The sequence below is a fragment of the Pelodiscus sinensis genome, chromosome 21, assembly GCF_049634645.1.
Source record: "Pelodiscus sinensis isolate JC-2024 chromosome 21, ASM4963464v1, whole genome shotgun sequence".
In the NCBI taxonomy this organism is placed as follows: Eukaryota; Metazoa; Chordata; order Testudines; family Trionychidae; genus Pelodiscus; species Pelodiscus sinensis.
Window position 1 is genome coordinate 25,802,956 of NC_134731.1, and position 14,911 is coordinate 25,817,866.

Sequence of the window (14,911 nt, forward strand, 5' to 3'; positions counted from 1 at the left end):
TAGTCTGGCACTCTCTAGTTCAGCAGCCTCCATGGACCAGCATGATTTTAGTTAGCCAGATGTCCACTTATCATGGGTGTGGCCAAGTTTCCTGTGGCCCCGTAGATTTTTACAGGTGCCAGTCCTGGCTCTCAGTGTTCTGTGCTGCTATTTAGCTCTAATTTACCCCTAAATGTCTTCTAAGAGCCCAGTGGAAGTGTTGGTAATGCTGCTAGACAATACTGACCTCCCATGGTTCAGCAAATTCTCTGGTTCGGCACCAGTCAGATCCTGAGGGTGCTGGACTAGAGAGGTTCTGCGTGTATTAGAGAGGCAGTGGGTATGGCCCTGGGTTGGTGCTCAGGTGACCTGGATTGGCCAATGACCAGCCATTTGATTTGGGGCAGATCACTTCACCTGTCTGCCTGTTTCCCCACCTACTTGCGGTGTTTTCTCTGTTTAGGTTGTAAATCAGATTTTGACTAAAGCTCCTAAGCAGTTAGGCACTTCTGAAAACTTTAGTCCATAAGCTCTACAAGGAAGGAGATATCGCTCACCATGTTTGTATAGTGCCTAGCACAATGAGGCTCTGACATTGGTTGTGTCCTCTAGCTATTACTGTAATACAAATAAATAAATAAACGTGAAATACTAATCATAATGATTTGTGAACCATGACACTTGTGAATCCCATTGTTTAGTGAACTTGATCCCATTGTTTAGTGAACTTGATCCCTGTTACAATTTAACCCTGTGTTTATTTGTAGTACTCACTTTTTTAACCTTTTATATTGTGATTGCGCCCAGAGCCAAATCTGGGTCTAATTGTGCAGGATTTCTGTACAAACTTACCATAAATGACAGTTTCTACACTAAAGAGCTTATGTTTAATGTATTTTTTATTAGATTTCACCAAGGCAGGTTATATATATTTTTGAAAGATAAATATTTATTTGACTTGGAATTGTGTTTTCCTTGTTTAATGGATGAAATAATAAAAATCCTGGGCTAAATTCTCCCCTGGTATAAAACTCCATCAATTTCAATAGACTTTAATGCCACAGCTAAATTAATATGACCTATATTCATGGGCCTGTATTTTTCTTGCAAAAATGTGTTGGGAATCTGAGCCCCTCTAGTCTCTGGCATATTCTTAAAGAATCTTTTAATTTCGCATCTGCATGAAAGGCTGCTAATCATTTCCTGAAGGAAAACTGCAGTCTCATTTTGTTGCATTACCATAATGAAATGTCAGCTCGTCACTAGGTTTGCCATGCAGCAGATGTCTGATAATTACTGTTGTCACGGGGTTATTGGTGTTTACCCGGATTGTTTAGTGAGCCTCACACATCACGCTGTAACTGCACAGTAATAGCAAATCTGGGAAAGAAGGAACGCTGATGTTTCTTAGCACTATCCTGTGAACATTTGTCTTGCAATTGGTCCGTTGTACGTCTAGATTACCGCTTCCAGAAGAATACTTCCTCACAGAATCGGTGCACTATTTAAGCAGATGCACAATGACACTGGGTAACCACACACTGTCATACAAAGAAACAAATGAGATCATTGTATGCTATTCAAGCTCTTGTATCATCCTTTGCTTTAGATGACAGTGACATTGCAGATAATCTTTTCTGAAAGTTATTGTTTAAATTGAATACTGCTGGCATGATTCTGCTATACAGTACAATAAATCCTGTTTCTTTTTATAATTTCCTTTTTCCCTTTTCCCCTTCCACACAGGACATAGAAATTCCTTTTCTTACCACCACAGTATTGCCTCCAGGATAAATTGAAAACCCAGTAGTGAGTTTGTTAGAAGGGTATCTTTTGACCTCATGATCTATGAGGATGAGCTTTTCAACCTTATATAATTCAGCTGGATCTGATATTTGGCAGTGCTATAAACCTGTTTAAAACTTGCAATCCAGTCTCACTAGCACAGGAAGCAGTTGATTCTTTCAGCCTAATCATAATTGCGATCTTGCCTGTTGTAAAATTTCAGAATGGAAAGTTGGTTGAAAACATGACTTTGCTATGAAAGGGTTCCTGTGACAAAGGCTTGCAAGGCCACACTTCTGACCATGAGAGTGACTTGTTATTTTCACGGTTCTTTAATTTTATTCTCTTTTAGAATAAAACTTCCTGTGTCTCTTTCAAAGGTCCCTGTTAATGGTACAGCTAGAGCATGATGCTATCTTCCGGAGTTCTGGCATCGACAATCTGATGATCACTCAGGGGTTGAAAAGAGCCTCTTTCAAACTGAAAATGTTCTCTGCTTTCTTGATGTCTGTTCCCCTTGGCACAACAAAGATGCTAATTTAGCCCCCTCTGTCTTTCAGTCTTTGCCTAACCCTCTCCTGTGGGCATGTTTCTCTCTATGGCTACGGCTACACTATGAACTTTTTCTGGAAGAGGAAATGCAAATGGAGTGCTCATTTGCATATTATGCATGCTCATTTGCATATTCTCCTCTGATCCTTTTTGCGGAAGAGGTTTTTGCGCAAAAAAGTGCCATGTAGATGGCGCCTGTTTGCGAAAAAAAACCCTTTTGCGCGAGACCCCCATCTTCCTCAGGATTGGAAAAGAGTATGCAAATGAGAGTACAAGATATGCAAATGAGCACTCCATTTGCATTTCCTCTTCCGGAAAAAGTTCGTAGTGTAGCCGTAGCCAAAGTGTGTATCTAATGTTCTGTAGATCAGCCAAGTAGAATTGCAATTTTGAGATGCGCATCTAAAACATCCTGTGGACTCACTCTGAGTTAGTAGATGGAGTAAAGCTTTGCACCATCTGCGAGACTCGACTGCAGTTTATTTTCTTTTTCAACAGCAAAACTCCCTTTCCCGGGTACTAAGATCTCTGGAGATTTGCCCATGTTCTTTGGTTAATGACTTTTGTCAGCTTGAATTTTCTCCTAACGTTTGTTCAGTGCTGGTGAAAAGTGCTAGATTGACAGCCCTGGCTGGAGGGCTGCCAGGTGCCCTGAATCTCACGTAACACACATTTGGCAGTCCTGCCATACTATGCTGTCTCTCAGGCTATATCTACACTGCAGGCTTCTTGTGCAAGAAGCTTTTGTCGGAAGAGATCTTCCGCCAAAAACGACTCGCACAAGAGCGCGTCCACGCTGTAAAAGCGCATCGAAAAAGCGATGAGCTTTTGCGAAAGAGAGTGTCCAGAGAGCATGGATGCTCTCTTGAAAGTGAGCTCTGATTGCTATGCACCGAATGGCCAGCGGGGCACCTGGGCTTTTTCCTCTTTCCATGCAACAACACCCTCTTCCCCATCCACGCACACCTTTTTGCGAAAGAGCTCTTGCGCAGAAAGGCATTCTTCCTCATAGAATGAGGAATACCTACTCCGGAAAAAAACATTGTGTTCTTTCAATTTTTTTTTTTTAACAAACATGCACTTGAGGTGTGGATGCTCCGTGAGTTTTTCCGAAAAAACTGCAGTGTAGACATAGCTTGGATCCAGATGTCATGCCTCTGGCTCAGTTGCTGGAAGGCTGTAGGCATTTGCCTGCAGTTGCACCTTTTGGACAATAGAGGCTGTGGAGACAGGCATGTGCCACTAGGAAGGGCTTTATATGGGCCCTGGGCTCCCTGCTTCTGCAGGCAGCAGCTCCGGCCATTTAGGAGTTTCCGCACCTCCACTTCCCAGCCTGCTCTGCTCTCCGGTGAGACAACAGGCAGATAGGGTTGTAGAAAGCACCTCTTCTAATCCTAGAGTGGCCGGTGTTACCTGAGGTGGTTCTGTTGCTCATCTAGTTACAACCCAACCCTGCCTTGTTCTTCCTCAGTCCTGGTCCCTTGCCAAGCTCAGTTTCTCTTGAAATGTGTCTGTCCTCCATTTCCGCTCGCCATACCACACTGGAGATTATCCTCCTTTGATATGCAGAACAACAGTCCTCCGACAAGCACTGGTCCCAGGGCGGTGCTGGTTTAAGTGATGACACATATAATTAAAAATGCTTCAGCTGATTAATTTACACCACATAAAGTAAGGTTGCTGTCATTTTCAATAGAGCTGCCCGTGCTGATTTTTCTGATGATTCAAAATGTAAGAGAAAGTTTCAAAAATACTAAGCCCAGCAAGGGGAAAATATTTTCAAACTCCCCAAGAGGACTGTCCAAGGCTTACTACAAACCTATAGTGGGTCAACAACTATTTTGGAAAGTATGATGGTGTGGTTGGCTTTTTAAAGTCGGATGCCTAGGCCTGGGTATAGCAAGTAAGTTGTTGGAGAAGGAAGGGTACTGTTCTATACCCAGGAAAAAGTGGTTTCTTCCTGATCTGCTGGGTAGCGTTTGAAGAGCATATTCCCCCATTTGTTTACAGTGCACTATCAGAAGATCATTCACCGTGACATCAAGCCTTCCAACCTGCTCTTGGGAGATGATGGGCATGTCAAAATAGCGGATTTTGGAGTCAGCAATCAGTTTGAAGGGAATGACGCCCAGCTTTCCAGCAGTGCTGGGACACCGGCTTTCATGGCTCCAGAAGCGATTTCCGACTCTGGCAAAAGCTTCAGTGGCAAGGTAGGTCTTGGAGCCCCTCTAATTAATCTGAGTTTTATGATCCGGGGAACATGAAAAGAAGGGTATCATCACCCTCATTGGTGCCTCTCTGTTCACAGGCAAAGCGAAATAGAGCAGAATATTTCTTGTACTATTACGGAGTCTAATCCTGAGGTCCTAACTCTGTTTTACTCAAGACACAACTCCTGTAGACGCCAACAGGAGGTTTGTCTGAAGGAGGCTTCAAGTTTTGATCCATTATTCTTCGTGTAGGTCTGATTTCTGCCAGTCTTCATTGTTCAGTAGTGTGTGTCTTCCTCCACAAGTAGTCTGATTAAAATGAATGGCATTGTTTGTACAGTGAGATGCTACTGGATGTGATTAAAGTGGGCAGAATTTGGCCAAGAGTGATCAAAGTGTGCCAAGTGGTTTGCAGACTTCTTTGTGTGCATATAGCAATGTACTTATCTAATTACATTGTTCAATATCTATAAAATTGGGTTCCTAATAAAACAATTTATTTTTATGCTTGAGAAAATAACTGGCTGATCTAAAATGTATCTAGGTGTTGTACCTAATTTACTAAGTGCAATTGCTTTCTTTCAGGCACTTGATGTATGGGCCATGGGAATTACTTTGTATTGCTTTGTAAATGGGAAGGTAAGATGATTTCAGAACAATTGAATTTTATAAAGGAGACGCAGCTTGGTTATTATTAGTCTGCACGAGCAAAAAATCTTTATGGTTTTGTAGGATCCTCCCCAGGCCATGCAGGGCCCCACAAATCACACTGCACAGTTCCAAAGTAAAATGTAGAGGAGCAAGTTGGGGTTTTTTTTATTGCTGTGAAATGGTTTAACTAATTCAGGGTCATTCATTAGTTCAGATAACTACACACTGGTCTGTTTCTAAAATAAATTTGCACCAACTCCTGAAGAGGGTGAAAGTTGACTGTGCATCTCTCAGGATTTTGCCCCACAGCGATATCATTTCCCTATGTGTTGTGGTATGGAGAAGACGGGAAGAAGTAAGGTAAATAAAACCAGTGGACAGTTCTGTTCCAAGAAACCCTGATAGAGCTGGTTTTACAATAAATATTGTGCATTGCGCATTCATTTCCCTTTATTTTATAACTTGCCTTGGCCAGACGGTGAAGGGGACAATGCCAAAAAGTCATCCCCTCACCCACCAGAAGCAGGTGCTTACCCTGCTGTCTTTAGACGAGCTGTAAAGCATTTGTGCCTTCCCACACACTGCCCAGAAGGTATTCTGCAAGTGGCAGAGTGGCTCATGTAACATCCACTTAGTCGCAACAGCCCTGCTCCTGCCCACCCACCCATATTGCTCAGATAGGAAGAGCCGGCATTTAAGCATAGATCAGTCAACTAGGAAAAGTTACAAATGTGTGTTGAGCCCATGTGTCTGAATTTAGCACAGAAAATTTAAGAAGTGATGTAGGAAGACTATTCTAGGCATGGCGTAGGTGGCTAGTGCCCACAATCTGTAAAGCTGTTCTTTGGAGCATTTTAAAATCTGTTGAAGATCCTAGATCACGAACAGAGCTCTCAAGTAAATGTCATCGTTAATATGTGAAACCTGTGTCCAGCACCTGTGAAGACTTGACGCTCAAGATTCTATTTCACCTGCAAAAGTCAATGACGTTGCAAGCAGCCAGCGCTGTCAGGGGAGACTGTGACATGACCAGTAGTCATGGGAGGCCTCAAAATTGTGAACGGACATAATAGCAGGCAACTGAAAAAGGAAGCAATTTGTTATGTATCATATAAAAATATACCCCTGTGGTCTGCTGAGTGGAATTCTCCTACTTGTGTAGGCTCCCTACAGTTACGCTGTCCATACATCCCGGATTTTCCAGGACAGTCCCAAATTCAAAGATTCTTTCCCGTTGTCCCCATGAACTATCAAAATGTCACAGAAATTCCAATATTTCGGCAAATATTTCAGGGGAGTGGGGGGGGGGAGAGCCCTGAGGCTTCCCACCAGATTTGGCTTCCAGGAAAGAAGCTCAGCTAGAAGTAGCTATGCGCGCTGCCGCTGCCACTCCCTCTCCCCCTGGCTGGGGGAACAGCAGCGCAGGGACACACCTCCTGGAGGCTTTTCCCGCTGCTCCGGAATCTGTCCAATAGGAGTAGTGCAAGGCAGTGCCTGGGGCATGGTTTTGGGAGCCGCAAGAAAGCAAGTAAGGGTCCTCCCTCACTTACTGCCCTTCCAACACCCCGCACCCCCAACCCCCTCACTTACCACCTTCCCAACACCCTGCCCCAGCCTGCTCACTCACCACCCTGCCAACACCACGTACACCCAGCCCACCAACTCACCACCTCCAACGAGACCCCACACTCAGACCGCTCACAAATCAGAAAAAAATCCTTTGTCAAATCATGTGTCCCAATTTTTGGTTTGGAAAATATGGCCACTGTACTTCAATGTCCTTCTGATAAAAAAATCTCCATAGTAACCCTGTACGGCATTGGCTAGGAGAGCAACACCACATGGGGACTACACCCTTGTGTGTGTGTTATGAATAAGGGTTTCTCCCTGGCTCCAGATAAACTGGTGTTCAGGAGTGCATTGAGGGGAGAGGGGCAGGAATGGAACCATTGTATCTGTGCATACAAGTTGTGTCTAGGAGTCTAATGCAGCAGCAGACACATTCCACAGACTGGAAGAGGGGTGCATGGTAACCCGCAGCCTTCCTGCAAGTAGCATGTGTGTAGGGTAGATTCTGGATTCCATCCCCTAGCCCTTGGGTAATTTTCTTGCTTCTTCTTTGTTTTCAGACAGTTAATTCTCCATTATTTATTTTTGAGATAATTTTATCCTTTGTGTGGTAAACAATAATATACACAGCTTTTCATCTGTAGATCTTAGAAGTGCTTTACAAAGAACACTAGTGTTATTACCCCCATTTTACAGGTGAATAAGCAGAGGCAAAGGGCAGTGAAATAATTTGCCCATGGTAGCCCAGCAAGTCAGTGGCAGAGTCCAGAATAGAACCCAGATCTCTTGAGAACTATTCCAGTGCTGTATTCATTGGGTGACCCCGCTCTTTTAAAAGCTCTGAATTTAACTTTTTAAGTAAGGCATAAAACTGCTTGTGAGAGGTGGGTAGATTTTACTAACATACCCAGCATGTATCTTCTGGGTCAAGTTCAGAAGGGACTTATGACACAAGCGTATTTGCAACTGTTAACCATTTGAGATGCACTAACTAACAGTTGAAAAACCATGGGTTTGTTTTGCAGTGCCCTTTCATAGATGAGTACATTCTGGCTCTCCATAACAAGATCAAGAACAAGGTAGTGGAGTTCCCAGAAGAGTAAGTAAACTTTACTGTGCTATTGTAAAATGAAAGTGCTGTTTGCAAAAGTGCAACATAAATTATAACAGGTGCCCGTTGTGCTGTATACACCAGTGATGTGTTTTTCATTCTTCTGCGTCCTCCCTGATGTTGCATTTGTTCTGAGGTTTCCTAACTGTGTAAGGCACTGATATGGCCTGCATCGTTGTAATATCTTATTGTGCTTTAATAGAAATCTGTATTTGTATAAATCTTCAGTCTGTTTATTTTCACAAACCCTTGTGAGGTAGGGACATGCTGTGGTCCCTGTTTTATAGATGGGAACCTGAGGCCTGAGACTAGGCAGCTTGCCCAACGGAAATTGGTTGTAAAGCAGGGACTTAAATTCTGAGTCTCCAATATTTCACTCTAACCATTGAATTCTCTTTCCTCTCCAGCTGAGCTAGTCTCCTTGTGGTGGCTTTGGGGATGCTGTTCCAGTTGGGCTGTGTCTGTTCTTTGTTTCTTTTGCTTCTTATCCACTCTATTGTTTGTGAAAGTAAGACATTCCAGGGCCAAACTCTGGCCACAAACAAGCAGTCCTCTGGAGCTAGGTGCAACATATATGAAGAGAGAATTTTGGTCCGAAGCAATTTACCAAGGTTTCCAATGCTAAGTCAAAGCAAGTAACTTGAGTAAGGGCTGATAGGTGCCCACGGTAATGTAAAATATAATGTAAAATATTTATTTATTTTGGGTTTTTGTGAAGTCTAACCAAAGAATATCCCTCTAATTCTTATAGCACCCTTAATCTTAAACAGTGCACTACAAATCAGACACAACAGTGACCCAAGATCAACTGAGAGAGCCTAATGACACCAAACCACCCTCTGTACAGTCCCCAAGGGCCTTGCAACATGTCCAGAATGCAGAAAAACCTGGCTTGTTACGAACCTTGGGAGGAAGCCAGTTCCAAAGGTTTGGAGTGAGTGGAGACTGCTTTGGGTCTGCCCTGTTGGATATTGCCACAGGGTTTCAGCGCAGGGGCCTCTGCTAACCAGAGTGTTGCAGTATGTGCCAACACCTCTTCTGCTGAAGAAGGGTATTTATTCTTGAAGCCAAATTCAGCAGTTCAATACCCTCATCGCTTACAAAAAGATACGAGTGTTAGCGTGAAGCGAGTGGGCTTCGGGAATTGCTGCAATACAGAGATGGAAGCTATCAGGGCACCATGCCATGATATCCATAAGGAATTGTGTATAGAGAAGGGAACCCTAGAAGGGTAATCAGAAAAGCAGCTACTAGAAGCAGGTCTGGCTACAGTCTATCTGTGAAACCTGCTGCTGTAGCAGAATTCTTCATCTCAACCCTTGTGTTCTAGTGGAGTGCTGCAGGGTTAAGATACTTGCCTAACTCAGCCTGCTAAAAAGACAGGATGAATAGACACACACCAGAGGTGCCGTCGGCTCACTGATTGATTAGAAACTGCAACCTGCCCATTTGGTGGTGCCAAGAAAGTATCACAAGCCCTGGCATCTGTAATGGTTTTTACAATCCCCCCCCCCCTTTTTTTCCTCATAGCTTAAGATCTAGGACTCTGTGACTAATGAACATAACACTAAATGCAACTAAATACAGGTTGGACCAGCACCCTCAGGACCTACGGAAATTTGCTGGACCAGGGGAGGTCCCCTGTCACCGGCCTCCCAGCATGCTACCCCTCTCTGCTGTTGGTTCTGCTGCCGCCAGGCTCCAGGCAGCAGACTCCAGTTATAGCCAGCTCTGCTAGAGCTCCCCAGGGACCACCAGTAGCCCAGCTTCTGCCCTGCCCAGCTGAGGCTCCCCAGCCACTGCTGTCGCAGGCTGGAACTTTCTAGCCACCAGACTCCTGGCCTGCTCCCACTCCTGGCCGCCAGAGCTCTTTGGTACAGCACCATCTGTGGTCCTTCTGTATCACATATGTTGTCAGACCAGAGAGTCCTGGATTTAGGAGGTTCATAGAATCCTACGGCTGAAAGAGTCCTCAGGAGTCATCGAGTCCAGCCCCCTGTTAAAAGCAGGACCAACCCCAACTCAATCATCCCAGCCAGGACTTTGTCAAGCCAGGACTTAAAATCCTCTAGGGATGGAGATTCCACCACCTCTCTAGGGAACCCATTCCAGTGCTTCCCCACCTGCTTAGGGAAATAGTTTTTCCTAATCTCCAGTCTAGACCTTCCCCCCTGCAACTTGAGACCATTGCTCCTCATTCTGCCATCAGTCACTTCTGAGAACAGCCTCTCTCCATCCGCTTTGGAACCCCCCTTCAGGTAACTGAAGGCTGCTGTCAAATCCCCCCTCACTCTTCTCTTCTGCAGACTGAACAAGCCCAAATCCCTCAGCCTCTCCTCATAGGTCATGTGCTCCAGGCCCCTAATCATTTTTGTTGCCCTCCACTGGACTTTCTCCAATGCACCCACATCCTTTCTGTAGGTTCAACCTGTAGTAGTAAGGAGAAAATAAATTGACTTAAGCTATATTAAGTAAGTCAGTAGTTCAAGAGGCTGGAAGAACTCAAAACCCATGGAAGCCAAATCCAGCGGGATAGTAGCATCAGTCTAGAGAAATGTTTTCCCGAGATGAGTTTCACCCTGCAATAGTGGGTGGATCACAAATGCTGTTCTGTTAGACCCAATAATACAGTGAAATAGTAACACCTACGTCTGTCTTGTTGCCTGTATCCTATAGTAATAATGAGAGTAATTTCATGTCATTTGTAATTATGGGGTTGAGTTTTTTTTCTTGCTGATGTCCATTCAAAAATAGACAGGCTGTGCCAATGAGTGTCAGTATAGAAGTTAAAGAGTTAATAATACATGAGAGAGCTATCTTGGGAGCTCCTGTGAACGTCATGTTGGGACCAGTGAGCGCGGGATGTTTTGAGTATTTTGTTTCTAGTGGAAGGGCAGACACAGCATGACCCAGAAGGCTCACAGGGATGAGTCCCAGGGGATACATGTGAAGGCTCTGTTCTCTTGACCCACAGAAATCAGTTGTTCTATTCCTGTAAACTTGAACTGCCTAGCTGAAAAGTCTGTCCGCAGATTAGTCAGACTCCTGCCTTCTATCAGCAGCCCCATTATTAAAATTAGCCAACCACCCAGAAAGAATCAGAATTGTAGTGCCCTGTATCAAAGTCCTGTGATAAGAGGTAATGGAAGTCTGAGCTATTTGCTCTGATAACCCTGGTGTAGCTTGATGTGGGACACAACAGAGCTGTACTATTGGATAATCATGTAACGCGACATCCTTTGATATTTCCTGTGCAGAATATTAATTGGGAATGAGACTTGTGTTGGAGGATAACGGTTGGCCCTGCAAAGGATGAAACAAAGCTGTTGATGGACTGGATATATGAAACAAGAATCAGAGGGGTGGTCGTGTTAGTCTGAATCTTCATAATCAATTAGAAGTCCTGTGGTACCTTAGATGAACAGATTTATTGGAGCATAAGCTTTCGTGGGCAAGGACCCACTTCATCAGGTACATCTGACGAAGTGGGTCTTTGCCCACGAAAGCTTATGCGCCAATAAATCTGTTAGTCAATAAGGTGCCACGGGACTTCTCCTTGTTTGTGGATATACGGAAAGCTCTCTTCCAGAATTCCTACCTACACTGGGATGGGATTTTTTACTAAATTGGCAACTAGGATGCAGCAAAGTTGATACCGTCCATGCCACATGATAAACACATGATTCCTAATCATGTGGCTGTTCCTTATTGCAGCACTGGGTTCTACCTGGGTTCAGATATGAATAGGGAGGATCCTTGTTGTACATGTTTAACCAGTACTGCTGTCCGATTATTCCCTGCCTTGCATGTCATGTATTCACATACACCTGTGCAAAGTGGGTATAAAATGCTTTCATTCTGATATTGGTACTCTTTTACACTCACTTTGCACAGGATGTAAATAACGACACATCGTACGTGGCAGTAGGGAACCAGGCCCCGGGTCTGTGCAGTACACCAAGTGAAAAACATTTAACCTCCACCTTTGGCATACATAGCTAAGGCTATATGAAACTGCTGTCTGCATGTTTCACAGAATGTGCTGAATATAATGATGATACAATTCCATCAACTATAAGGATTACTGTGTAAAATCCCATGCCCTGTGCTATGCAGGAGTCAGACAGCACAATCATCATGTTCTGTTTGGCCTTAAAAATATCGATCTGTTGATGTCAGGATTGTGCAGCATGGCAGATGTGTACAAGCCAACCAAATTAAAACACAGTTGTAGTGGGGAAAACACTGTTATGTGATCCATACTTTCTGTACCCCGTCAAATGAGTCCCTGGTCATGCTTACTAGGGCTCTGTCTGTAGTGTAGATCGGGCTATAAATGGATATAAACGTTCCTGCCCCTTCTCAGCACTTTCTCAGCTTTGGGCCGACACGCTGGCTTTTGGGTGATGATTCATTTATTTCACCATTTGCTTTTGGATGAGGCAGCCAAAGCTCGGTTTTTCCAATTCAGCGAAATACCTGGACGGAGAATTCCTGACCTACTTGCATTAATTAATCCTTCATGTTAATCAAAATCTAGAAATAAAGTTACTTCACTACTTAGAAGTAGGCATGAGGAAATTAAAAGTCTAATGAAACATGCTCCTGGTGTAGAACCAGGATCACCCAGCCCAAACTGTAGCCAGATAATCATTACCCAGCGATGTGAATCATTTTTGAGATGCTTAAGGGCCTTCCCCTGTGTACAGCTGAGCAGCCTCGATTCCTACAAAAGTCAGGAAGGGGGCAGATGAAGAGCTCGGCTCCCATTTAGGCGCTCAAATAAGATCCAGAATATCCAAACTTGTCAGTCCCCAAAGGGTGTGTCTAGGGCTTGCCTCCCCCAGCCCTACCTTCACCCACTGCCCATGGCTGCCCTAGGTTCCTGCAGTGACTGGATTTTTAGTGTCTGTTCACCAGTGTTAACTGGATACCTGGCGGTGTATTCCTGCTGCATGGAGGAGGGAAAGGAAGCTGCAAGCTGAGCTCCTTCAGAGCCACAGGGGCTGCTTTGCCTTTCCGGCTGGCAGTAGTGCTTCAGCAGGGCTACCTGCTCACTCCCTGACCCCCCAACTCTGGTCATGTCCCCTGTGGGACCAGTTGGACCTAAGGCCTTATGAGCCTAATGGTTAATTTGGCCCTGAAATGAGAATCAGGTCTAGAGAATGGTACAGGAATGACCATTCAAGCACTGCCATTTCTAGACTGCCGCTCACACGATATTTTAGGCAGAGAGCAGGAAGGGGAAAAGCCATGACACTCCTATAACAAGACCTGGACTATGCCTAATACTTGTATGTGCAAAAGCAGCATTAATGTGATTAAAAAAAGAAGACAGGACAATGCTCTCGTCTGATATTTTCCTAGGAGCCAGGCATACACAGAAATAATGAAAAGCCACAAGGAAGGGCAAATGCATGGCTGTCTTTGTTGCAGACCAGCTCTGTGGAAAATTCATGCAGTTTTGGGTAAGGTGCGGTTGAAAAGGAATGTAATTATCCAGTTGATGAGAGAGAAAAATTTCCATGCTCTGGCAGGTTTACCTGTGTCGATGAAGAAAGGCTTCTTTGTCGGGGCATCGCGTCCAGACTCCCCCGATCTGCCAACAAACAGCTGATCGGCAGATCGGGGCAGCCATTTAAATTTAAATGAAGCCGCGATTATTTTAATCGCGGCTTCATTTCCCTCTTCCGATCTGGCTAATCTACATGCCTCCGTCGAAGGAGGCATGTAGTCTAGACACACCCAAAGTGAGCTCCTTTGAGAATTTGGTCATTTCTGCCTAATGTGGAACTGAACTGTTGAAAATCTTGCACCAAGTGTGGGTGCTGAGTCTTTCTGAAAATCTGGCCCTTAGAGTTGAGAGCAGTCAGCACATTATAATCAGGCCTATAACACTGCAAATATGGGCAGAAATCACTAGGGTGTAATTCATTCTTTGCCACTGCTGCATGGGTTTAGATGGATGTTTGTTTTAACAGAACTGCCACAAAAAATTGTTTGTTTCTCTGGTAGTCATGTCTCTGCTCTCTCGGGTCCTGGGCAATTTGCCCATCATTTCTCATCCATCTTATATTTGGGTTAGCAGTCAGCTTATGAGTGACTGTTCCCATCTGTCTCCACGGTAAGTTATTAACATTTAATGGGCTAACTGGGTTGCACTAAGAAACCTTTTTTTCATTCAGCCGTCTCCTTCAGCAATAACTCTTGCTGCATGATTTATTTTGACTTCTTGGTGACCTATTCTCCCAGTCTAAAAAAACCCTCATTAAAATGTTGAGAGGTAGAAAGAGTTACTGTGTGGTGATTACTGTCTAAACTAAATCCATTTATTTGATAAAGATGGTAGCAAAGAGATGCATAGTAAGCAAGAACTCCCTGGATTGATTCCAACTCAGACCTCCCACAGAATTAGCACCTCGCTATATATAGGGGCATTTTAGCATCAATTTATTTTACCATAGCTACAATATACACAAATTTCTGTGTACGTAGGGACCATGGAAACACATCTCTGCCTTATGAACGATTAAATAAAGAAATGTAACTTTCAGCACCCCTTAGGCCAGAGAGACGGGTAAATATTTTCTTTAAATCTGCCTCTCTGTTCATACGAATGGGAATGATGCATCTAAATTCTAATGGATTGTACCAGATATTTGAGGGGAAAAAATGGGTTTAGCCATAATTTCATTTTGGAGTAGGTTACAATTGGCACTAAATAAAAATGATTCAGGAATAACAGCAAATCAGTAAAGGCTTTATGTCCAGAAATCTGTTAAGAGTGCAAGAACTTCTATGTGTGTGATTGCAATAAGGATCTAAAGTTGAGTTGTCCTTCTTCTGACCTGCAATGGAGGCTCCATGCAGTAAGGACAACTCCCACCATTTTGTCAGGAGTCTCACAATACTGTGTTCTTCCAAGCTTCTGGGAATGTTAGAATCTCAGTTTTCATTTAGAAAAATAAAGACACTTTTTATTTTCTCCCTTCATTGTGGAGAAAAAAGCTGGAAAACGTGAACTTTAATTCCTCCAAGTCCAGACAGGAATTTA

General features: G+C 43.9%; 1 protein-coding gene across 4 annotated transcripts in view; it reads left to right on the forward strand.

Moving 5' to 3' along the window:
* The window catches only part of CAMKK1 (calcium/calmodulin dependent protein kinase kinase 1), a 207,420-nt gene that overhangs the window by 153,290 nt on the left and 39,219 nt on the right, over positions 1-14,911 (forward strand). For all 4 annotated transcript variants that reach the window (XM_075904382.1, XM_006136070.4, XM_075904381.1 and 1 more), the window contains exons 10-12: positions 4,327-4,526; positions 5,112-5,165; positions 7,772-7,845. In XM_075904382.1, the coding sequence (XP_075760497.1) occupies positions 4,327-4,526; positions 5,112-5,165; positions 7,772-7,845 (328 nt within the window). The remainder of the gene's footprint in view (positions 1-4,326; positions 4,527-5,111; positions 5,166-7,771; positions 7,846-14,911) is intronic.